General features: G+C 47.1%; 3 protein-coding genes and 1 long non-coding RNA gene across 5 annotated transcripts in view; all 4 read left to right on the forward strand.

Annotated features, from left to right (window-relative positions):
* The first annotated feature begins 9979 nt into the window (after positions 1-9979).
* LOC309695265 lies at positions 9980-16343 on the forward strand. Of its 2 annotated transcripts, XR_014273093.1 has the most exons (3): positions 9982-10698; positions 10953-14187; positions 16148-16343. It is a non-coding gene; the product is annotated as an uncharacterized lncRNA (long non-coding RNA). The 2 variants fall into 2 exon arrangements; XR_014273092.1 differs by lacking the exon at positions 16148-16343 and having other exon boundaries at positions 9980-10698; positions 10953-11551.
* A 4672-nt stretch (positions 16344-21015) lies between these two features.
* On the forward strand, positions 21016-22153 carry LOC309695246 (uncharacterized protein). Its single transcript, XM_082515786.1, has one exon. It carries the CDS (start codon positions 21166-21168, stop codon positions 22072-22074), a length of 909 nt encoding a protein of 302 aa, XP_082371912.1. The 5' UTR covers positions 21016-21165; the 3' UTR covers positions 22075-22153.
* Positions 22154-22928: 775 nt separating this feature from the next.
* LOC309695245 (uncharacterized protein) lies at positions 22929-24302 on the forward strand. The gene has a single exon (XM_082515785.1). It carries the CDS (start codon positions 23295-23297, stop codon positions 24201-24203), a length of 909 nt encoding a protein of 302 aa, XP_082371911.1. The 5' UTR covers positions 22929-23294; the 3' UTR covers positions 24204-24302.
* A 519-nt stretch (positions 24303-24821) lies between these two features.
* The window catches only part of LOC309695253 (cytosolic arginine sensor for mTORC1 subunit 2-like), a 2538-nt gene continuing 1993 nt past the window's right edge, over positions 24822-25366 (forward strand). Inside the window, exon 1 of the mRNA XM_082515798.1 lies at positions 24822-25366. This exon is cut by the window's right edge and continues 1993 nt beyond it. The gene's annotated coding sequence lies outside the window, so the exon portion shown is untranslated.

Raw genomic sequence — 25366 nt, forward strand, 5'->3', positions numbered from 1 at the left:
AAGGGACATAAAATCCACACAGTGTACATAATTGTTGTTTATTAGTGTCTTGTTGTTGCTATGCTTGTTGCCATGCTTGTTATACTCATCATCATTATTGCTGTTATCATCATTCCACCGGTCTCTGTATATATTTGCTGAAGCACCCTGACCATGAGGTTTTATCCTAACCTTAACCGGCTCGAAACCTGCGCTGGATTTAACCTCATCTTTGATGCCCAGCCCTGAATTCAATCCTGACCCTAACCACCTTGAACCCCATATTGGTTTGACCCTTGACCCCAAAAACCCTCCTCTCCTTTCCCCCCCCCCCCCCCCCCCTCCCTCCCCGTTCTCCCTCTCCCTCACCCTTTTCTCTCGCTCTCCCTCCCTCCCTCCTCCCCTCCCTCCCCATCTGGAGGCCTCATGCTCAGGATGCTAAAACAATCCCTTTTCAGGGCACCAAATCGGGGACATGGTTCCTTGAGCCGGGAGCAAGGATGGCCTGTGCATTGGGACCCAATCGGGCCCCCACCTTACCCTCTCCTAACCCTAACCCCCTAACCCTAACCCCTAACCCTAACCCTAACCCTAACCCCTAACCCTAACCCTAACCCTAACCCTAACCCCCTAACCCTAACCCCCTAACCCTAACCCCCTAACCCTAACCCCCTAACCCTAACCCCCTAACCCCCTAACCCTAACCCTAACCCTAACCCTAACCCTAACCCTAACCCTAACCCCTAACCCTAACCCTAACCCTAACCCTGTCTTTTACACAAAAAATGCACTTGCAACAACTTTAATATGGAATGTACTGGACTTCCCAGCTAGGCGCCCTCCTGTGGATGACAGGTGCAATTGATTGTCAAAAGCAGATATCTAACAGCTTCTGACACTTTGTACCGCATTGAGCCAGCAGAGGGAGCCCCCCTGGTTCAATCCCAGTTGCACAGCAGTTGTGACCAGCTTCTGTCTGTGTGCTTTGGTGTGTGTGAGTGTGTGTGTGTGTGTGTGTGTGTGTTGACAGAGAGAGAGAGAGAGAGACAGAGAGAGAGAGAGAGAGAGAGAGAGAGAGAGAGGGAGAGATACAAAGGAATGTAATTCAAATTTTGCACTTCAGACCTTACTGTGTGTGTGTGTGTGTGTGTGTGTGTGTGTGTGTGTGTGTGTGTGTCTGTCTTTTACACAAAAAATGCACTTGCAACAACTTTAATATGGAATGTACTGGACTTCCCAGCTAGGCGCCCTCCTGTGGACGACAGGTGCAATCCCAGTTGCACAGCACTTGACCAGCTTCTGTGTGTGTGTGTGTGTGTGTGTGACAGACAGACAGACAGACAGACAGAGAGGGAGATTCAAAGCATCAGGACCAGGAGATGACACAGTGCTCCAAAGGCCTGGTTCTGCTGCCTCCTCCTCCACCCACCTGCTGCAGACGCTTCTGTGAAGGGAAACTGCTACATGTTATGTCACCGATCCCTGCCATGCTGCGTGTCGAACGACCCGGCAGGGCCTGCTGAGTACAGTGGTGGTGGAATCGGCCCGATCGGACACTCCTATCTGCCACTTTGACCTTTTTATTCCGTCAAATTTGGACCCATTTACACCAAGTCCAGAACCGTTGGTGCTATCGACATGGGGTCTTCACCAGGGTGTCCGGAGCACCCCGAAACCCCCCCGTAGACACCACTTTCATCCCTCTACGACACTTACTTTCCCAGTTATTCCATTTTATTCCGTCAAGCTCTGGCTATTACCCCCTAACCTAACCAACCCTCATCATACCTGCATTTGTCCACTGGAGGGAGACAAAAACACCAAGCTCTGAGATTCAAATTTTGAACTGCAGACCTCACAGTGTCTGTGTGTGTGTGTGTGTGTGTGTGTGTGTGTGTGTGTGTGTGTGTGTGTGTGTGTGTGTGTGTGTGACAGAGAGAGAGAGAGAGTGACACTTGCTGTGTATTTAAGAAACAAACGCTCAAAGAAACCAAACAGAATGACACAGGCAGAAAGACACTGTTTTATTTTGGTAACCAATGATGCATTTCTTCTCCCCTTGTACAGTACACCCTGAAGCCGTGTGTGGACCAGGAGATCAGCAGAACAGGAACCACAGAGCGTCAGCGGCAGACATCCAAGCTGCACAGGGCACACGCAGCACCAGGCAGAATTAATGACGTCCCTGATCCACAGCTCAAGCCCAGCCACCCGCTGCCTCCTCGCCGCCTCCTCCCGGGACCTTCAAGGACCACCCACCAGCCACTGGTACACATTCCAATCTTACACAATGGCCCCAGCATCACAGGGCATCTCCTGACATTAAAATCTATCCTGATTTCTGTTGTTTTTCCCTCATCTCTGAGCCGCTGAGTGTGAGTGTGTGTGTGTGTGTGTGTGTGTCTCTCTCTCTTTTACACAAAAAACACATGTCAGTTGTTAAGGAAAATGTTATAAAACACTTCTTCAGTAAAGACTCAGAGAAGAGAAACACACAGAACTTCTTGCTAGCAAGGGCAGCCTCCACTCTAAGAGACTCCAGTGAGAGAACTGCCCCGGTCTTTATTTTATACTCCATTGAGTGTGTGTGTGTGTGTGTGTGTGTGTGTGTGTGTGTGTGTGTTGACAGAGAGAGAGAGAGAGAGAGAGAGACAGAGAGAGAGAGAGAGAGAGAGAGAGGGAGAGATACAAAGGAATGTAATTCAAATTTTGCACTTCAGACCTTACAGTGTGTGTGTGTGTGTGTGTGTGTGTGTGTGTGTGTGTGTGTGTGTGTGTGTCTGTCTTTTACACAAAAAATGCACTTGCAACAACTTTAATATGGAATGTACTGGACTTCCCAGCTAGGCGCCCTCCTGTGGATGACAGGTGCAATTGATTGTCAAAAGCAGATATCTAACAGCTTCTGACACTTTGTACCGCATTGAGCCAGCAGAGGGAGCCCCCCTGGTTCAATCCCAGTTGCACAGCAGTTGTGACCAGCTTCTGTCTGTGTGCTTTGGTGTGTGTGAGTGTGTGTGTGTGTGTGTGTGTTGACAGAGAGAGAGACAGAGAGACAGAGAGAGAGAGAGAGAGACAGAGAGAGAGAGAGAGAGAGAGAGAGAGAGAGGGAGAGATACAAAGGAATGTAATTCAAATTTTGCACTTCAGACCTTACTGTGTGTGTGTGTGTGTGTGTGTGTGTGTCTGTCTTTTACACAAAAAATGCACTTGCAACAACTTTAATATGGAATGTACTGGACTTCCCAGCTAGGCGCCCTCCTGTGGACGACAGGTGCAATCCCAGTTGCACAGCACTTGACCAGCTTCTGTGTGTGTGTGTGTGTGTGTGTGTGTGTGTGTGTGTGTGTGTGTGACAGACAGACAGACAGAGAGGGAGAATCAAAGCATCAGGACCAGGAGATGACACAGTGCTCCAAAGGCCTGGTTCTGCTGCCTCCTCCTCCACCCACCTGCTGCAGACGCTTCTGTGAAGGGAAACTGCTACATGTTATGTCACCGATCCCTGCCATGCTGCGTGTCGAACGACCCGGCAGGGCCTGCTGAGTACAGTGGTGGTGGACCCAGGCCCTCTGCACCTTCCTTTCTCCGACTGGGACCGTTTTGTCCCATCCTTTTTGGTCCGATTCGCCATATCTCCAGAACCGAAGAAGCCATCGGCGTGGCCTCTTCGCCACAGCGTCCGGCACCCACCAAAACCCCCACCTAGACACCAACATCAGCCCTCTACACCTCTTACTTTTTCAGTTATTCCACTTTTGTCCCATCCTCTCCTGGCTTTTTCCCCATAACCTATCATTTAAGCCTCATCATACCTGCCGTGGGCCACTGGAGGGAGACAAATCACCATGCACTAAAATTCAAATTTTGCACTGCAAACCTCACAGTGTCTGTGTCTGTGTGTGTGTGTGTGTGTGTGTGTGTGTGCGCGCTTTGGTGTGTGTGTGTGTGTGTGTGTGTGTGCGCGCTTTGGTGTGTGTGCTTTGGTGTGTGTGTGTGTGTGTGTGTGTGTGTGACAGAGAGAGAGAGAGAGAGAGTGACACTTGCTGTGTATTTAAGAAACAAACGCTCAAAGAAACCAAACAGAATGACACAGGCAGAAAGACACTGTTTTATTTTGGTAACCAATGATGCATTTCTTATCCCCTTGTACAGGGCCTTTTATGACAGGAACAGGAACCACAGAGCGTCAGCCGCACACATCGAAGCTGCACAGGGCACACGCGGCACCACGCAGAATAAATGACGTTCCTGGGCCAAGGCCGAAGCCCAGCCACCCGCTGCCTCCTCGCCACCTCCTCCTGGGACCTTCAAGGACCACCCACCAGCCACTGGTACACATTCCAATCTTACACAATGGCCCCAGCATCACAGGGCATCTCCTGACATTAAAATCTATCCTGATTTCTGTTGTTTTTCCCTCATCTCTGAGCCGCTGAGTGTGAGTGTGTGTGTGTGTGTGTGTGTGTGTGTGTGTGTGTGTGTGTGTGTGTGTCTCTCTCTCTTTTACACAAAAAACACATGTCAGTTGTTAAGGAAAATGTTATAAAACACTTCTTCAGTAAAGACTCAGAGAAGAGAAACACACAGAACTTCTTGCTAGCAAGGGCAGCCTCCACTCTAAGAGACTCCAGTGAGAGAACTGCCCCGGTCTTTATTTTATACTCCATTGAGCGTGTGTGTGTGCGTGTGTGTGTGTGTGTGTGTGTTGACAGAGAGAGAGAGAGAGAGACAGAGAGAGAGAGAGAGAGGGAGAGATACAAAGGAATGTAATTCAAATTTTGCACTTCAGACCTTACAGTGTGTGTGTGTGTGTGTGTGTGTGTGTGTGTGTGTGTGTGTGTGTGTGTGTGTGTGTGTGTTGACAGAGAGAGAGAGAGAGAGAGAGAGACAGAGAGAGAGAGAGAGAGAGAGAGAGAGGGAGAGATACAAAGGAATGTAATTCAAATTTTGCACTTCAGACCTTACAGTGTGTGTGTGTGTGTGTGTGTGTGTGTGTCTGTCTTTTACACAAAAAATGCACTTGCAACAACTTTAATAAATATGGAATGTACTGGACTTCCCAGCTAGGCGCCCTCCTGTGGATGACAGGTGCAATTGATTGTCAAAAGCAGATATCTAACAGCTTCTGACACTTTGTACCGCATTGAGCCAGCAGAGGGAGCCCCCCTGGTTCAATCCCAGTTGCACAGCAGTTGTGACCAGCTTCTGTCTGTGTGCTTTGGTGTGTGTGAGTGTGTGTGTGTGTGTGTGTGTGTGTTGACAGAGAGAGAGAGAGAGAGACAGAGAGAGAGAGAGAGAGAGAGAGAGAGAGAGAGGGAGAGATACAAAGGAATGTAATTCAAATTTTGCACTTCAGACCTTACTGTGTGTGTGTGTGTGTGTGTGTGTGTGTGTGTGTGTGTGTGTGTCTGTCTTTTACACAAAAAATGCACTTGCAACAACTTTAATATGGAATGTACTGGACTTCCCAGCTAGGCGCCCTCCTGTGGACGACAGGTGCAATCCCAGTTGCACAGCACTTGACCAGCTTCTGTGTGTGTGTGTGTGTGTGTGACAGACAGACAGACAGACAGACAGAGAGGGAGATTCAAAGCATCAGGACCAGGAGATGACACAGTGCTCCAAAGGCCTGGTTCTGCTGCCTCCTCCTCCACCCACCTGCTGCAGACGCTTCTGTGAAGGGAAACTGCTACATGTTATGTCACCGATCCCTGCCATGCTGCGTGTCGAACGACCCGGCAGGGCCTGCTGAGTACAGTGGTGGTGGAATCGGCCCGATCGGACACTCCTATCTGCCACTTTGACCTTTTTATTCCGTCAAATTTGGACCCATTTACACCAAGTCCAGAACCGTTGGTGCTATCGACATGGGGTCTTCACCAGGGTGTCCGGAGCACCCCGAAACCCCCCCGTAGACACCACTTTCATCCCTCTACGACACTTACTTTCCCAGTTATTCCATTTTATTCCGTCAAGCTCTGGCTATTACCCCCTAACCTAACCAACCCTCATCATACCTGCATTTGTCCACTGGAGGGAGACAAAAACACCAAGCTCTGAGATTCAAATTTTGAACTGCAGACCTCACAGTGTCTGTGTGTGTGTGTGTGTGTGTGTGTGTGTGTGTGTGTGTGTGTGTGTGTGTGTGACAGAGAGAGAGAGAGAGTGACACTTGCTGTGTATTTAAGAAACAAACGCTCAAAGAAACCAAACAGAATGACACAGGCAGAAAGACACTGTTTTATTTTGGTAACCAATGATGCATTTCTTCTCCCCTTGTACAGTACACCCTGAAGCCGTGTGTGGACCAGGAGATCAGCAGAACAGGAACCACAGAGCGTCAGCGGCAGACATCCAAGCTGCACAGGGCACACGCAGCACCAGGCAGAATTAATGACGTCCCTGATCCACAGCTCAAGCCCAGCCACCCGCTGCCTCCTCGCCGCCTCCTCCCGGGACCTTCAAGGACCACCCACCAGCCACTGGTACACATTCCAATCTTACACAATGGCCCCAGCATCACAGGGCATCTCCTGACATTAAAATCTATCCTGATTTCTGTTGTTTTTCCCTCATCTCTGAGCCTGTGAGTGTGAGTGTGTGTGTGTGTGTGTGTGTGTGTGTGTGTGTGTGTGTGTGTGTGTGTGTGTGTGTGTCTCTCTCTCTTTTACACAAAAAACACATGTCAGTTGTTAAGGAAAATGTTATAAAACACTTCTTCAGTAAAGACTCAGAGAAGAGAAACACACAGAACTTCTTGCTAGCAAGGGCAGCCTCCACTCTAAGAGACTCCAGTGAGAGAACTGCCCCGGTCTTTATTTTATACTCCATTGAGTGTGTGTGTGTGTGTGTGTGTGTGTGTGTGTGTGTGTTGACAGAGAGAGAGAGAGAGAGAGAGAGACAGAGAGAGAGAGAGAGAGAGAGAGAGGGAGAGATACAAAGGAATGTAATTCAAATTTTGCACTTCAGACCTTACAGTGTGTGTGTGTGTGTGTGTGTGTGTGTGTGTGTGTGTGTGTGTGTGTGTGTGTCTGTCTTTTACACAAAAAATGCACTTGCAACAACTTTAATATGGAATGTACTGGACTTCCCAGCTAGGCGCCCTCCTGTGGATGACAGGTGCAATTGATTGTCAAAAGCAGATATCTAACAGCTTCTGACACTTTGTACCGCATTGAGCCAGCAGAGGGAGCCCCCCTGGTTCAATCCCAGTTGCACAGCAGTTGTGACCAGCTTCTGTCTGTGTGCTTTGGTGTGTGTGAGTGTGTGTGTGTGTGTGTGTGTGTTGACAGAGAGAGAGAGAGAGAGACAGAGAGAGAGAGAGAGAGAGAGAGGGAGAGATACAAAGGAATGTAATTCAAATTTTGCACTTCAGACCTTACTGTGTGTGTGTGTGTGTGTGTGTGTGTGTGTGTGTGTGTGTGTGTGTGTGTGTGTGTCTGTCTGTCTTTTACACAAAAAATGCACTTGCAACAACTTTAATATGGAATGTACTGGACTTCCCAGCTAGGCGCCCTCCTGTGGACGACAGGTGCAATCCCAGTTGCACAGCACTTGACCAGCTTCTGTGTGTGTGTGTGTGTGTGTGTGACAGACAGACAGACAGACAGACAGAGAGGGAGATTCAAAGCATCAGGACCAGGAGATGACACAGTGCTCCAAAGGCCTGGTTCTGCTGCCTCCTCCTCCACCCACCTGCTGCAGACGCTTCTGTGAAGGGAAACTGCTACATGTTATGTCACCGATCCCTGCCATGCTGCGTGTCGAACGACCCGGCAGGGCCTGCTGAGTACAGTGGTGGTGGAATCGGCCCGATCGGACACTCCTATCTGCCACTTTGACCTTTTTATTCCGTCAAATTTGGACCCATTTACACCAAGTCCAGAACCGTTGGTGCTATCGACATGGGGTCTTCACCAGGGTGTCCGGAGCACCCCGAAACCCCCCCGTAGACACCACTTTCATCCCTCTACGACACTTACTTTCCCAGTTATTCCATTTTATTCCGTCAAGCTCTGGCTATTACCCCCTAACCTAACCAACCCTCATCATACCTGCATTTGTCCACTGGAGGGAGACAAAAACACCAAGCTCTGAGATTCAAATTTTGAACTGCAGACCTCACAGTGTCTGTGTGTGTGTGTGTGTGTGTGTGTGTGTGTGTGTGTGTGTGTGTGTGTGTGTGTGTGTGTGTGTGCTTTGGTGTGTGTGTGTGTGTGTGTGTGTGTGTGTGTGTGTGTGAGAGAGAGAGAGAGAGAGAGAGTGACACTTGCTGTGTATTTAAGAAACAAACGCTCAAAGAAACCAAACAGAATGACACAGGCAGAAAGACACTGTTTTATTTTGGTAACCAATGATGCATTTCTTCTTCCCTTGTACAGTGCACCCTGAAGCCGTGTGTGGACCAGGAGATCAGCAGAACAGGAACCACAGAGCGTCAGCGGCAGACATCCAAGCTGCACAGGGCACACGCAGCACCAGGCAGAATTAATGACGTCCCTGATCCACAGCTCAAGCCCAGCCACCCGCTGCCTCCTCGCCGCCTCCTCCTGGGACCTTCAAGGACCACCCACCAGCCACTGGTACACATTCCAATCTTACACAATGGCCCCAGCATCACAGGGCATCTCCTGACATTAAAATCTATCCTGATTTCTGTTGTTTTTCCCTCATCTCTGAGCCGCTGAGTGTGAGTGTGTGTGTGTGTGTGTGTGTGTGTGTGTGTGTGTGTGTGTGTGTCTCTCTCTCTTTTACACAAAAAACACATGTCAGTTGTTAAGGAAAATGTTATAAAACACTTCTTCAGTAAAGACTCAGAGAAGAGAAACACACAGAACTTCTTGCTAGCAAGGGCAGCCTCCACTCTAAGAGACTCCAGTGAGAGAACTGCCCCGGTCTTTATTTTATACTCCATTGAGCGTGTGTGTGTGTGTGTGTGTTGACAGAGAGAGAGAGAGAGAGACAGAGAGAGAGAGAGAGGGAGAGATACAAAGGAATGTAATTCAAATTTTGCACTTCAGACCTTACAGTGTGTGTGTGTGTGTGTGTGTGTGTGTGTGTGTGTGTGTGTGTGTGTTGACAGAGAGAGAGAGAGAGAGAGAGAGAGAGAGAGAGAGAGAGGGAGAGAGGGAGAGATACAAAGGAATGTAATTCAAATTTTGCACTTCAGACCTTACAGTGTGTGTGTGTGTGTGTGTGTGTGTGTGTGTGTGTGTGTGTGTCTGTCTTTTACACAAAAAATGCACTTGCAACAACTTTAATATGGAATGTACTGGACTTCCCAGCTAGGCGCCCTCCTGTGGATGACAGGTGCAATTGATTGTCAAAAGCAGATATCTAACAGCTTCTGACACTTTTACCGCATTGAGCCAGCAGAGGGAGCCCCCCTGGTTCAATCCCAGTTGCACAGCAGTTGTGACCAGCTTCTGTCTGTGTGCTTTGGTGTGTGTGTGAGTGTGTGTGTGTGTGTGTGTTGACAGAGAGAGAGAGAGACAGAGAGAGAGAGAGAGAGAGAGAGAGAGAGAGAGAGGGAGAGATACAAAGGAATGTAATTCAAATTTTGCACTTCAGACCTTACTCTGTGTGTGTGTGTGTGTGTGTGTGTGTGTGTTGACAGAGAGAGAGAGAGAGAGAGAGGGAGAGATACAAAGGAATGTAATTCAAATTTTGCACTTCAGACCTTACTGTGTGTGTGTGTGTGTGTGTGTGTGTGTGTGTGTTGACAGAGAGAGAGAGAGAGAGAGAGAGAGAGGGAGAGATACAAAGGAATGTAATTCAAATTTTGCACTTCAGACCTTACAGTGTGTGTGTGTGTGTGTGTGTGTGTGTGTGTGTGTGTGTCTGTGTCTGTCTTTTACACAAAAAATGCACTTGCAACAACTTTAATATGGAATGTACTGGACTTCCCAGCTAGGCGCCCTCCTGTGGACGACAGGTGCAATCCCAGTTGCACAGCACTTGACCAGCTTCTGTGTGTGTGTGTGTGTGTGTGTGACAGACAGACAGACAGACAGAGAGGGAGATTCAAAGCATCAGGACCAGGAGATGACACACTGCTCCAAAGGCCTGGTTCTGCTGCCTCCTCCTCCACCCACCTGCTGCAGACGCTTCTGTGAAGGGAAACTGCTACATGTTATGTCACCGATCCCTGCCATGCTGCGTGTCTAACGACCCGGCAGGGCCTGCTGAGTACAGTGGTGGTGGAATCGGCCCGATCGGACACTCCTATCTGCCACTTTGACCTTTTTATTCCGTCAAATTTGGACCCATTTACACCAAGTCCAGAACCGTTGGTGCTATCGACATGGGGTCTTCACCAGGGTGTCCGGAGCACCCCGAAACCCCCCCGTAGACACAACTTTCATCCCTCTACGACACTTACTTTCCCAGTTATTCCATTTTATTCCGTCAAATTCTGGCTATTACCCCCTAACCCTAACACTAACCCTAACCCTAACTCTACTTCTTTCCTGGAAATTAAATCTTAAACCTTACCCAAGTACTGGATCTGAAGCCCAAGTAATCCTAATCCCAGCTGAAACCTAAAGCCTAACCCAAAGTCACATCTCCTTTCTAAATTTACTCCCCAAGTCGGGTTGAGTCCTCCCCAAGCAGGGTTGAGAGTGTAGTATTAAAGCCAAGTCGGCATTGTAGTAGCCCAAAATTCGGAAGAGAAAGTGGTCAGATGTAGGCCAAAAGGAAGGGTAAAGGGCAGAGGTCAAGAATTATTGGTGATCATATGCATTTTTTGTTAATTTTGTTTTTTGTATTTATCTGGATAATGAACAATAGAATATATTTTCTTTTATGTTAAATTATGATCTTCCATATTAATCTAAAGATTGTGAAGACGTTTTTGTCAGTTTTCCTTTTTTTCACAGTTTAATATATTGTACTTCAATGACTTTTGTTCTGCAACTACACTTTGTCAAAATGAAACTTAATTTAAAGCAAGAAAAAAAAAGGCAGAGGTCAAGAGAAGGGAAGAAAAGGATGATGAAAAAGGAAAAGTCAAAAGGGGAAAGAGGAGAAGACTGGAAAGGAAGAAAGAAAGAAAAAAGGAAAAATGAGAGCCAAAAAGTCTGGCAGAATTGGAAAAAAGCAAACAGCTAAAAAAAGATATTACAAGAAAGCCAAAGAAAGCCAAGGAGGCGGGATCAGAGGGGAGAGTATAAATAGGAGCCTCAAACCCAGTGCTCTTCAGTATGCCCTCGCCTGAGGAAGAAGAAACAACTTCGAAACGTCGCGACAAGGGCATACTCATTTAATTTTTTCAACTTTACGTTAGTTTGTTATTTTAGTTTGTTATTTTTGGGGGATTTTATTTCATGTTTTAATTCATGTTTTATTGATTTTCCTTAACAACTCAAATTAGAGAGAACTCAAAACAAAATTAAAAACCACACAGAAAACAAATTGGGATTGAAAACACTTTATTGGAAACAAGCCAAAGTAACGGAAAAATTGGGAACCTGCAAAAAAAGAATACCTACCTTTGCAAACCTGTAAAAAAAGAAATATTGGAAACAAGCCAAAGTAACGGAAAAATTGGGAACCTGCAAAAAAAGAATACCTACCTTTGCAAACCTGTAAAAAAAGAAATACTTACCTTTCAAATTAAAAATCAATTATGGAGGTAGAGGGATGTGAGGCTGCGGACCATCGGGGTTGATGGCCCGTGCACGCCCTGTTCCTCCTTCGGGAGGGACAGGTTCTTTTCTTCAACCCTAACCCTCCTTCTACCCTCGTAGGAGGAATCAATTCCCCTACCCTAACCCCTAACCCTAACCCTAAAAGACAAGAAGGAACAAGTGACACAAACAAGAAAAACTGGAAAGGATATAAAGGAAGGGGGTGCCATTAAAGAGAACATAAGAACACAGGACGGGATGTCTAAAATGCAGGGGGTGCCATGTAAAAGAAAGAAAAAAACATAGAGAAAAAAACAAATGAACCAAGGGGTAAAGTTGAAAGACGAAACACAGAGAAAGATAGAAAAAGGGAGAGTCACGTAAAAACTGAGAAACAGAAAAGACAAAGAAAAGAATTAGAAAAAAGAAATGTCTGGAAAAAAAGGGGCGGAGACAGCCCAGTATAAAAGGCCCTGAGTGGCAACAGAAAGACAGAAACAGAAAAGAACACAGAGAGACGTTGGGCCAGCCTGAGGAAGGCTATACCCAGCCGAAACGTCGCGATGGCCCAACGGCAGTGCACTACACCCGCTAAGGGTAATTTTTTGAATAGGGGGCACCGTTCCCAATCCCATTGATGGACCGTGCACCTCAGGCTCCGGCAATAGCCGGGCCTGGTCTTACCTCAACACCCGTCCTACCCCCTGCTGGACCAGCGCGCACCTTTAGCTCTCCCGCCGTGTGCTTCGGTGGGGGATTGGCTTAGGGCCATCAAGATGGAGCGTTACGAAGACAGTTTCCTTCAGGCTGGCTTCAACTCAGTGGACCAGCTGGCCCCAATCACCACACAGGATCTGCTGCACATGGGTGTGACTTTGGCTGGGCATCAGAGGAAAATCCTTTCCAGCATCCAGACAATGACCTTTCAAAACAAGAGCACTGCAACTGTGACCTTCTAGCTGACCTGCCTCTTATTCTGGACATGACACCAGCACACAGGTGCTGCCAAGTACTGAGAGCACTCTGGATCCTCTTTCTGTGAGCCACTTTGAACACGGACTCGTAAAAGGGATTGGCGACTTTATTCGTGACCAGAAAAAATAGGGAGAAAAAACTATGGTGTGAACTGTTGTGCAGAGATTGGCAGGTCTCTGCCACACAGAGGGACCAGGTGATGAAGCTGTGCGGACTGACTGCTTCTTTATTTTTTTGTTCTTTTGTTTGTTTTTTGCAGTTTGTGCTTTTACATCCACCCAAGATTTGGACTCAGTACATGTGGTGAGCAAAGAGGAACAGCGGACCAGAGTTTACACAGTTCTGTATTGTCATGTCATTACAAAAAAACAAAACAAAAAAACCCAAACTGGTTTGTTGTCCCAAAATGTCACTTTGATCTTTCACCAAAGGAGACAAAAAAGACGAGAAGAAATGCCAAGATTTTTAGTTTTCGTATTGTTGTAATTATGAATGGGAACCGCTCTCGATGCCGACTACGTTACTTCAGAGACACCTTTCACATCAAAACGTGAACATTTTAATGTGAGATTTTACATTTTGTTGTTCTTTCTCCCCCATTTGGAAAAAAAGAAAAAGAAAAAAAAGAGGAGAAAAAAAGAAAAAGAAAGAAAGTACTCCGCCGAAACGTCACGTGGGCCCCGAGCTACTTCACCCAAGATATGGGCAATTTTTTGAACACCCGGGCAGGGTCTCCATCTTCCTGCCCCCGTTGATGGACAGTGCACCCAGGACCCTTTAGGGGGGCCTGCTTTACCTCATCCCTAACCCTAACCCCCCTAACCCTCGTGGGGGTGGGAGATGCCCCTGCCTGAGGTCCAAACTCTAACCCTAACCAGGGGGGGTTTGAAACTTAAACCTTAGAAGGAAAAAAGCCCTAGGGGAGCCTGTAAAGGAAGGAAACAAAAACCCTAGAGAAAAAATAAAATAAAAAAATACTTACCTGTAGAAAAATTAAAAAATACTTACCTGCCGCTAAACCTGTATAAAAGGAAAGAGAAAAACACTTAAGAAAAAAACCTGTAAAAGAGAGAAAGGAAATACTTACCTGTCCTAAAAACCTGTATAAAAGGAAAAAGAAAAGCACTTAAAGAAAAAACCTGTAAAGAAAGGGAAAAGAGAAAAAATTAAAACAAAGAAATACTTACTTGTTGCAAACCTGTATAAAAGGAAAAAAGAAAGGTCTTACCTGACAGAGTCACAATTAAGCCGGGCCAGTCTGAAGAAGGCACTACTCCGCCGAAACGTCACGTGGGCCCCGAGCTACTTCACCCAAGATATGGGCAATTTTTTGAACACCCGGGCAGGGTCTCCATCTTCCTGCCCCCATTGATGGACAGTGCACCCAGGACCCTTTAGGGGGGCCTGCTTTACCTCATCCCTAACCCTAACCCTCCTGAGTTCGTTCATTATGAGAAGTGTTTGTAAAATTTGCCACAGACGTCCATGTGATCAACAACAGACACACGTGATTCCCCTTCGTGGTCTAAACCAATCAGAGATAGTCAGGGGCGGGACCTCTGTCCGTGGTCCAGCTGGAAGTGGAGGTGGATATAGACAGGTGAGTAGCTTGAATGAAGCGATATCGATTCATTAAATCCTGAATTGAATGAATATAAATGTGTTTTACCAGAAACGCCAGAATCTCAGGTTAAAGCTCACAAAACTATTTCAACAACAACCAGCGAATGAGAGCAGGAAACGCATTCCACACGAAGACGTAAACAGAGCGGACCGACGCATCAGAATTAGCTTAGTCGGCGTGGGGGCTAATATCATCCTTAATTCCTTCTTACTTTTGCTGTTTTGCTTCCAACACGATAAAACCCACAGTTCACGCACAGCTGTGCGTGAACTGTGAGAGAAACTTCAAGAAAAGTTTCCCATCTCAAACATGTGTTTTCTGCATTACTCATTCGCTTATTACCCATCAGTCTACCGTTGTTTACAGCGCTGGCGGCCGCTGTCTTTTCTTTCCTTTGTACTTAAATGACGTCGGATAAGAAAGCTTAATTTCTGCTGTTTAATACTGAAGAAATGTAAACTTTTTCAAATTAGGTATAATTGCAGAATATTTTTAAGGTTATCTGCTATAAAATCCATGCCAGGAAAATCTCCTTTATGTTTTTTATTTTATTTTATTCTCAGTTACTTTGACACAACGGCATGTGCTGTGATGGTCACATCTCTGATAAAGTTTAGTGTCAGTACTGATAAATGATCAGAATTATAAGATCTCTCACTTTCTGAGTAAAAATTGCACCAAATCGAATCTGGACCTTGTGAAGCGGAATCAAGTGGATTATAGAAATCAGTGATGATACACAGGCCTTGTGAATATCCTAGGACCGACAGAAGTGGATATAACTGACCGTGGGCAATGAGAAAAGATGAAAAGAACGATTGATAACTTTTTTGTCAAGTTAAGGCCTGATCGATCTGAAATTCATAGCCAGTGCTCTGACAGGGAGCCATCAATCTTTGAACGCTGATTTGGGTGCGCCCAACTTTTTTTAATAGTGTGCATAAGAAAAAGCCAGAAGAGGGAGCACCTCTGGTTCAATCCCAGTTGCAAAGCAGCTGACCAGCTTCTGTGTGTGTGTGTGTCTCTCTCTCTCTTTTACACAAAAAACACATGTCAATGCGCTTGCAAAAACTTTAATATGCAAAGCACAGGACGTCCCAGCTGGTCGCCCTCCGGTGGACCACAGATGCAATTGCAGCAGAGGGAGCCCCTCTTGTTAAATCCCAGTTGCACTGCAGACCTCACTGTGTGTGTGTGTGTGTGTGTGTGTGTGTGTGTGTGTGTGTGTGTGTGTGTGAGACAGACAGACAGACAGACGGAGAGAGGGAGAGAGAGAGAGATTCAAAGCACTGTAATTCAAATGTTGCACTGCAGACCTCAGTGTGTGTGTGTGTGTGTGTGTGTGTGTGTGTGTGTGTGTGTGACAGAGAGACAGACAGAGAGAGAGAGAGAGACACTTGCTGTGGATTTAAAAATTTAAAAAAACACACAGAAAACCCAAAGAGAAAAAGAGGCACAGAAGTCGATTTGTACCGCGTTGAGTTGCAAAGCAGCTGACCAGCTTGTGTGTGTGTGTGTGTGTGTGTGTGTGTGTGTGTCTCTTTTATACAAAAAATACATGTGAGTGCACTTGCAACAACTTTTAATATGCAATGTACAGGACTTGCCAGCTAGGCGCCATCCTGTGGACCAAACATGCAATTGAAAGATGTTATTTTCGCCGGTATAACTCCTTCAGACACTTTGTACCGCATTGAGCCAGCAGAGGGAGCACCTCTTGTTCAATCCCAGTGGCACAGCAGCTGCTCTGCTTCTGTGTGTGTGTGTGTGTGTGTGTGTGTGTGTGTGTGTGTGTGACAGAGAGAGAGAGAGAGAGAGTGACACTTGCTGTGTATTTAAGAAACAAACGCTCAAAGAAACCAAACAGAATGACACAGGCAGAAAGACACTGTTTTATTTTGGTAACCAATGATGCATTTCTTCTCCCCTTGTACAGTGCACCCTGAAGCCGTGTGTGGACCAGGAGATCAGCAGAACAGGAACCACAGAGCGTCAGCGGCAGACATCCAAGCTGCACAGGGCACACGCAGCACCAGGCAGAATTAATGACGTCCCTGATCCACAGCTCAAGCCCAGCCACCCGCTGCCTCCTCGCCGCCTCCTCCCGGGACCTTCAAGGACCACCCACCAGCCACTGGTACACATTCCAATCTTACACAATGGCCCCAGCATCACAGGGCATCTCCTGACATTAAAATCTATCCTGATTTCTGTTGTTTTTCCCTCATCTCTGAGCCGCTGAGTGTGAGTGTGTGTGTGTGTGTGTGTGTGTGTGTCTCTTTTACACAAAAAATACATGTGAGTGCACTTGCAACAACTTTTAATATGCAATGTACAGGACTTGCCAGCTAGGCGCCATCCTGTGGACCAAACATGCAATTGAAAGATGTTATTTTCGCCGGTATAACTCCTTCAGACACTTTGTACCGCATTGAGCCAGCAGAGGGAGCACCTCTTGTTCAATCCCAGTGGCACAGCAGCTGTACTACTCATTAACGGTGCTGTTTTTGACCATCCTTTGATGACACATTTGTGCTTGACAAAAACAGGAGCTGCCTCCTTATATTTGAGGTGACAACAACTGAGTTTGTACATGGCAAGGGGAATAACAGCAGAGGTAAAGACAGTGAAGATGTGATTGGGAGAAGGAAGCCAAGATTTAGTTGGAAGACAAGGTTACATTCTACATACTGTTGCTCAACTTTCTACTCTTACTATCTTTTTTGTTTGTTTTTAGTAGACTGCTCTTGTATTTTTATGCATCAGTTATGAGGTATAGAAAACTTTGAAGAACAAAAGAGCACGAGCACACAAGCTTGTATTGTTTTTGTTTTGTATTGGCACGGCAGTTTAAAAAAAAAAAGAAAAAAGGAAAAAAAAGAAAAAGATCCAATCTGCGTATCTAATTAATGCTTTTTCAAATTAAGACATTTTGTTTTGTTTTTTCCTTTTTCTCAGTACTTGCCTGAACTGCATGGTGGTAAGAAGTAGTTTTTGGAGGAGTAAAGAAGGTTGTTGTTGGGCTGGTTAGCTTTGTCTGTCTTTGGAATTTTCTTACAGGACACCCAAGCATAACTGTAACATTTGGGGGCTTCGTCCGGTGGTCGAGAGAGGGAGTGTGGAGCAGGGAAATTATTTTACTGCTATTGTTAAATAATTGTCATCATTACCATTGCATTAATAATATAATCTGGAGTTTATATTGCATTCAGGGGTTAAACAGTGTCTCTTTCAGAAAGACTGAGTTGCAGGCTGACAGGAAGTTGTATGCAGAAGTGAAAGCAGGAAGTTATTTTGAGCAGCAGGCTAAGACGAGGCTTTAACAATGTAACAGATAGCTTTAAGAAGGCTTTAAGGTTTTATGCACACAGGTATTAAATTAACTTTGTATTCCAGGTGCAGTTATAACTATTTTATACATATTGCATATCTGTGCTTATTTGAGTTGATGTTCAGGTTCTTTAAAGGTCTTAAGCTTCAACTAGTGAGAGTGTCTAGATGATCCATGCTGAGGGAAAACTAGAACATAGAAGGAATTGCAATACATGCTTACAAAACACTTATATATCAGATCATTTTATATTAAGGTTTTAGTAGAGGTTCTTGGTTAAAACATTTATTTAGTAGAAGACATACACATAGTCTCAGTGAGCTTCTGGTCTGGTAAAAGGTCAGAAGTGCAACAGGTGAATTGAGAAAGAGCATTTGAGGACGAGACACAGATAGTAGGTGAAGAGGTGACACAAAGAGCATGTGAGGTCGTGACACACACACACATGAGTTAAATTTATTTAGAGGAGAGATTACTCATGTCTGGTTGTAACTGCAAAAGTGTCTCGGTAAAAGAGGAACCGTTCCTTGTTGTCTCGGCAAGAAAGAGGAACAAGACAAGAACTGAAAGGTAGACAGGAAGGGCTAGCCATGAAAATAGAAGATGATTTTCTGGGTGAAAAGTCATGATGGTGTTGATCTGATCTATGTATAAAATGTACCGGTGACGCATGAAGGGGCGTCAGTAAACAAACCCTGATGCTATAAAATATCTGTTCATGCTTTGATTAAGTCGAGGACTACTGGCTGTCTGCGTACAGAGTGTCTTCCCACACGTGTGTTCATTAAAATCATTGTTGGACCAAGATCCTCTGGACCATGGGTGGTGTGTACTCTCTTTCCTCAATTTTGAACCTTAACATTCTAGGCGCCATCCTGTGGACCAAACATGCAATTGAAAGATGTTATTTTCGCCGGTATAACTCCTTCAGACACTTTGTACCGCATTGAGCCAGCAGAGGGAGCACCTCTTGTTCAATCCCAGTGGCACAGCAGCTGCTCTGCTTCTGTGTGTGTGTGTGTGTGTGTGTGTGTGTGTGTGTGTGACAGAGAGACAGACAGAGAGAGAGAGAGAGAGAGAGACACTTGCTGTGTATTTAAAAAACAAGCGCTCAAACAAACCAAAGAGAACGACAGAGGCAGAAAGACACTGTTTTTTTTGTGGTAACCCATGAGGTCTTGCTATCGAATTGTACAGTGCATCCTGAAGCAAGGCCGAGCAGATGACATAGTGCTCCACAGGCCTGCTTCTGGTGCCTGCTCCTGTACCAACCTGCTGCAGAAACAGAAAAAGACAAGAAGTCACGTAAGATAAAACAAAGAAAATAATGTAAATACACACGGAAAGGATTTAAAGGAAGGGGGTGCCATAAACAAAAGTACAGTGAACAAAGGACGGGATGTCAAAAAAGACAGGGGGTGCCATAAAAAGATAAAGAGACAATCCTAATAAATGTATCTGACTCCAGCAATTTGCACTAAAATTTCTAGAAAGCTGGTTTTCTTTCTCCTGCTCGCCTTGTCTGAATATGGAGTAAACACAGAAAGACAAGAAAAAACAAGGGGAAAACAAAGAGAAAAATAGTAAGAAAACTAAAGATATGAAAGACAAGAAGTCACGTAAAATAGAAAGAAAAGCAGAAAAAGAAAAAGACAAGAAGTCAGAAAAAGAAAAGGACAAGCAGTCAACTTAAAAAAGCCCAAGTGGGAGGAGCTAACAAGAGTATAAAAGGCCAAGAGAGGCAAACAGAAAACAGAGAGACAAAGACAAGACACACTGGGTCGGCCTGAAGAAGGCAAAAACATGCCGAAACGTCGCGAACGGCCCAGTGAATGCTAAATGTGCACTAAAACCCTAGATATGGGCAATTTTTTGAACCAGGGCAGGGACACCACCACCCGGCCCCATCGATGGCCCGTGCACCTCAGGCTACCAGCTTGCTGGTGGCCTGATTCTTTTCTTAACACCTAACCAGCCAGTGCCTCGTGGGGTTGGGGGTGCCCCTGCCCTCTATCTTACCCTAACCCTAACCACAGGGGGGTCCCTAACACAAAAAACGAAGACAAGAAGTCACGTAAGAAAGAAAAACAAGTAGAAAAAGAAAAAGACAAGAAGTCACGTACAAGAAAGAAAGATAAGCAGAAAAAGCAAAAGACAAGAAGTCACGTACAAGAGAGAAAGACAAGTAGTCAGAAAAAGAAAAAGACAAGAAGTCACGTACAAGAAAGAAAGATAAACAGAAACAGAAAAAGACAAGAAGTCACGTAAGATAAAACAAAGAAAATAATGTAAATACACACGGAAAGGATTTAAAGGAAGGGGGTGCCATAAACAAAAGTACAGTGAACAAAGGACGGGATGTCAAAAAAGACAGGGGGTGCCATAAAAAGATAAAGAGACAATCCTAATAAATGCTTCTGGCGTAGGATCTTGGTGCGGCCGTTTGCCTGGTAGGTGTGTTTGGCTATGATGGCAGCCTTGGGCACAACAATGCGGGAGCAGGTGTTCTCAAACTTCGCATTGATGCAGATCTCTTCGCCTTCACAGAATCCACGCCGGTCAATTTTTGCATTCAATGACACCTGACCGTCAGGGATGAACATGCAGGTGACTTTCTTCTCGGAGGGTCAGCGCTCGTTTGCATGTATTAGCTCTAGAATTGCCACAGTTATCCAAGTAACGGATGAGCGATCAAAGGAACCATAACTGATTTAATGAGCCATTCACAGTTTCACTGTACCGGCCGCGTGTACTTAGACCTGCATGGCTTAATCTTTGAGACAAGCATATGCTACTGGCAGGATCAACCAGGTAGCCCCTCAGGCGGCGGCAGCGGCGCGCACGCACGCGCTCGCTCGCTCGCTCGGGGCTACTGAGCCCTGTCGACCAGGGCGAGGCTTTCCGGATGCACGTGTGGACCGGGGCGAGGGTTCGAGAAACCGTGTTTGCCGGACGGGGCCCCGTCGCCCTCGCGGGGTGGGCAAACTCTGGGTTTGCCTACCCACTCTGCGACGAGGCCCGCCGTGGTATGACCACCGGGACGGACCGGGCGTCTCGGTCTCGCTACCGAGCGATCGCGTCTGGCGGGGGGGGGGAAGCGTGGGGAGGACAGGGCGGGGTCCGAGAACCACCACCCCCTTCGACCTTCGCGCTGTAACCCCCGGCCAGCGCTAGAGGCGAGCCTGCGGGCCGGAGGAGCTGACCGCCCGAAGGCGCCGGCGAAGGTGCCGGGCCCGGCGGCAGCCCTCTGATGGCAGGCCACGTTTGCCAGTCGATCGGGGTGGGAGGGCACAACCCTAGAAAAAAACTTACCTGTTAAAATAAAGCCTGTATAAAGGAAAGAAAAAACTTACCTGTTAAAATAAAGCCTGTATAAAGGAAAGAAACAAAAAGGAAAACACTTATTCACCTGGGCTCGACTGAAGAAGGCACTTCTATGTCGAAACGTCTCGCGATAGCCCATTAGCTCTCAAACCCAAGACATGGGTAATTTTTGGAACCGCCGGGCAGGGTCTCCACCTCCCGGCCCCCATTGATGGACAGTGCAGTCAGGCCCTTGGTGGCCTGTTATCACCTAAACCCTAACCCCCTAACCAGACCCCCCTCCCCTCCGGCGGCCGGACATGCTGAAGTGTATCCCCCTGTGGCGCTGCAACCGCCACGTCGAGTCGGTGGACAAGCGGCATTGCAACTTGCAGACGGTTCCTGATGAAATATTTCGATACAGCCGCAGTTTGGAGGAGCTTCTCCTTGATGCCAATCAACTCAAAGAGCTACCAAAGCCTTTCTTCAGACTACTGAACCTCCGGAAACTTGGCCTGAGCGACAATGAGATCCAGAGACTCCCGCCTGAGGTGGCTAACTTCATGCAACTGGTGGAATTGGACATCTCCAGGAACGATATTTCTGAGATCCCAGAGAGCATTAAGTTTTGCAGGGCCTTGGAGATTGCAGACTTCAGTGGAAACCCCCTCTCCAGATTGCCGGATGGTTTCACTGAACTCCGAGCGCTCGCTCACCTGGCCCTCAATGATGTGTCATTACAGATGTTGCCCAATGACATTGGAAATTTGGCCAACCTGGTGACGTTGGAGCTCAGGGAGAACCTGTTGAAGTCTCTGCCCATGTCGCTCTCTTTCCTGGTGAAACTGGAACAGCTGGACCTGGGCAGCAATGAACTGGAAGTTTTGCCGGATACCCTCGGCGCTCTCCCCAACCTAAGGGAGCTGTGGCTGGACCGTAACCAATTGTCCTCATTACCACCAGAGCTGGGAAACCTTCGTAGGTTGGTGTGTCTGGATGTGTCGGAGAATCGTCTGGAGGAGCTCCCGTCAGAGCTGAATGGCCTCCTGGCTCTCACAGACCTGCTGCTCACACAGAACCTGCTGGAGGTCGTCCCGGACAGCATAGGGTCTCTGAAACAGCTGTCCATCCTGAAGGTGGACCAGAACAGACTGACCCATCTGACTGATTCAATAGGCGAGTGTGAAAACCTCACAGAACTTGTCCTGACGGAGATAAGAAAGATCTAACCCAAGACATGGGTAATTTTTGGACCCGCTGGGCAGGGTCTCCACCTCCCGGCCCCCATTGATGGACAGTGCACTCAGGCCCCTGAAAGGGTGGCCTGCTATCACCATAATCCTAACCAGCCCGTGCCTCGTGGGGGTGGGAGATGCCCCTGCCTGGCCCTAAAACCCTAACCCTAACCAGGGGGGGGTTACAAGAAGTGCAGAGCTAGAACTAGTGTGGCTCCACTACACAGTCAGGACTGTAAAGTTAAGAAACCACTAATTCAGACTCAGGCCTTATATTTTCTGTTCTTTGTGTCAGGACAAGAAGTGAAAAGTTGTTGGGTGGAAAAAGGAATGAATGAATACATGACTTTTGCACACAGATCTCATTAACACACAAAACACATCCCATCTGAGGCCAGACAAATGTGGACTGTGAAGGCTCTCTATTGCACATTTAACTGTTGTCAAAGTAACAGCTGAAAAAAATATATTTTGCTGTACCACTAGTGTAAAAAGTGAAATTAAAAAAGGAAAAAAGAAGAAGAAGAAAGGCAACCATTCAGTAGTTCTTGCCCTTTAAGGCTAATCAAAAATGGTGGAAATGTGCTTTTCCTCTCACACTTGACTTGTTGTAGTATGTTTGAATATGAGAAAATCATTAAAAAAAAGTTTTTGGGAGATGCAAAATCCATAAAAAAAAGGAGTAAAAAAAGCCTAAGTAAAAGGAAGAAAAATTAAAAGAAATGCTTACCTGCAATACCTGAAGAAAAAGGAGAGAAAAAAGTTAGAAAAAAGTGCTTACCTGCAAACCCTAAATAAAAGGAATTAAAGAAATGCTTACCTGCAACCCTAAAGGAAAAAACCTGTATAAAAGGAAGAAAAAAGTGCTTACCTGCAAAAACCTAAGTAAAAGGAATGTAAAAACTTAAATAAATGGCGGTGAAAATTAAAAGAAATACTTACCTGTAAAACCTGTATAAAAGGGAGAGAAAAACACTTACCTGCAACCAGTACTGACCTGAGCCAGCCTGAGGAAGGCACTACGATGCCGAAACGTCGCGATGGCTCATTGCAGATCGAACCCAAGACATGGGTAATTTTTGGACCCGCTGGGCAGGGTCTCCACCTCCCGGCCCCCATTGATGGACAGTGCACTCAGGCCCCTGAAAGGGTGGCCTGCTATCACCATAATCCTAACCCCCTAACCAGACCCCCCTCCCCTCCGGCGGCCGGACATGCTGAAGTGTATCCCCCTGTGGCGCTGCAACCGCCACGTCGAGTCGGTGGACAAGCGGCATTGCAACTTGCAGACGGTTCCTGATGAAATATTTCGATACAGCCGCAGTTTGGAGGAGCTTCTCCTTGATGCCAATCAACTCAAAGAGCTACCAAAGCCTTTCTTCAGACTACTGAACCTCCGGAAACTTGGCCTGAGCGACAATGAGATCCAGAGACTCCCGCCTGAGGTGGCTAACTTCATGCAACTGGTGGAATTGGACATCTCCAGGAACGATATTTCTGAGATCCCAGAGAGCATTAAGTTTTGCAGGGCCTTGGAGATTGCAGACTTCAGTGGAAACCCCCTCTCCAGATTGCCGGATGGTTTCACTGAACTCCGAGCGCTCGCTCACCTGGCCCTCAATGATGTGTCATTACAGATGTTGCCCAATGACATTGGAAATTTGGCCAACCTGGTGACGTTGGAGCTCAGGGAGAACCTGTTGAAGTCTCTGCCCACGTCGCTCTCTTTCCTGGTGAAACTGGAACAGCTGGACCTGGGCAGCAATGAACTGGAAGTTTTGCCGGATACCCTCGGCGCTCTCCCCAACCTAAGGGAGCTGTGGCTGGACCGTAACCAGTTGTCCTCATTACCACCAGAGCTGGGAAACCTTCGTAGGTTGGTGTGTCTGGATGTGTCGGAGAATCGTCTGGAGGAGCTCCCGTCAGAGCTGAATGGCCTCCTGGCTCTCACAGACCTGCTGCTCACACAGAACCTGCTGGAGGTCGTCCCGGACAGCATAGGGTCTCTGAAACAGCTGTCCATCCTGAAGGTGGACCAGAACAGACTGACCCATCTGACTGATTCAATAGGCGAGTGTGAAAACCTCACAGAACTTGTCCTGACGGAGATAAGAAAGATCTAACCCAAGACATGGGTAATTTTTGGACCTGCTGGGCAGGGTCTCCACCTCCCGGCCCCCATTGATGGACAGTGCACTCAGGCCCCTGGTGGCCTGCTATCACCATAATCCTAACCCAGGAGGGAAGGACCGCGCATTCCTCGGTCCCCCCCAGGGGGGACGGGGCCGTAACCAACGCCCTAACCCTAATGATGCGGGTGTCCGCGCTGAAGCTTCTGGGTCTGGGCTGCGCCAAGGTGGAGTACGCTAAAGGCAAGCAGCGGTGCCGACAGGAGGCCGAGTACCTCAGACATGAAACGGTCCTGCGGCTGCAAGACCAGCCCACAGACTCTGACGGCTCTGTGGTGTTGAGACCTGGCAACAAGTACGAGTACACGTTTGGATTCGAGCTCCCTCAGCAAGGGCAACTGGTGTCGTCATACAAGGGGAAGTTCGGCTACGTCCAGTACTGTGTCAAAGCCCTGATGGAGAGGCCGCAGCAGCCCGTGCTAGAGTGCAAGAAATGTTTCGAGGTGGAGGAGCCACTGGATGTCAACACCCCAGACCTGCTGTCTCCAGCAGGTGGCATGAAGCAGAAGAAAGTCACCTGCATGTTCATCCCTGACGGTCCCTGGGTACTGGAAGGCTGGTGCGTTCATAAAGATGGGACTGTGAGGCGGAGGAGGAGTTCAACGGCAATGCTCGCATGCTGCCGGTCGGCTGAAGTCCACCAGTGGGAACCGTGGAACTGTGGTCCACCTGTTAAGGACCAAACTTGAAAACAGGCAGAAGGTCTGAACTCCAGAGGAGGTTGGATGGAGAAGTAAAGGCACGAGTGTGGAGGTGGACTGAAATGTTGGTCGTTTGTTATGTCAGCTGCCTTCAACCTGCTTCATCGCTTATGAGTCTTCCTGCTCGTGCTCCTCAGACCAGAGATGTTGAGGCCCGATGGCACAGTGATATGCTGCATTTCTGAATAAGCTGCCCTTTCCAGAGACTCTCCATTTACAGCCACTATGACTTTGTTACTGGGCCGAGCACTGGCCTGCTGTGGCACCGTGGCTTTTTCTCATTGCACTCCAAGACTGTATTTTTACAGGACTACTCAAAAGGAAACATCCTTTTACCAGTCCACTCAGTTTGCATCGCTGTTACGAAATTGTTGGGAACACTGTTGCTTTTCAGAA

Source organism: Aulonocara stuartgranti (genome assembly GCF_965226115.1).
Source record: "Aulonocara stuartgranti genome assembly, chromosome: 19".
Taxonomy (NCBI): Eukaryota; Metazoa; Chordata; class Actinopteri; order Cichliformes; family Cichlidae; genus Aulonocara; species Aulonocara stuartgranti.

Bases quoted from the DNA above. Each gene is read 5' to 3' on its own strand.
- LOC309695246 (XM_082515786.1), top strand. From the start codon at position 21,166: ATGCTGAAGTGTATCCCCCTGTGGCGCTGCAACCGCCACGTCGAGTCG.
- LOC309695245 (XM_082515785.1), top strand. From the start codon at position 23,295: ATGCTGAAGTGTATCCCCCTGTGGCGCTGCAACCGCCACGTCGAGTCG.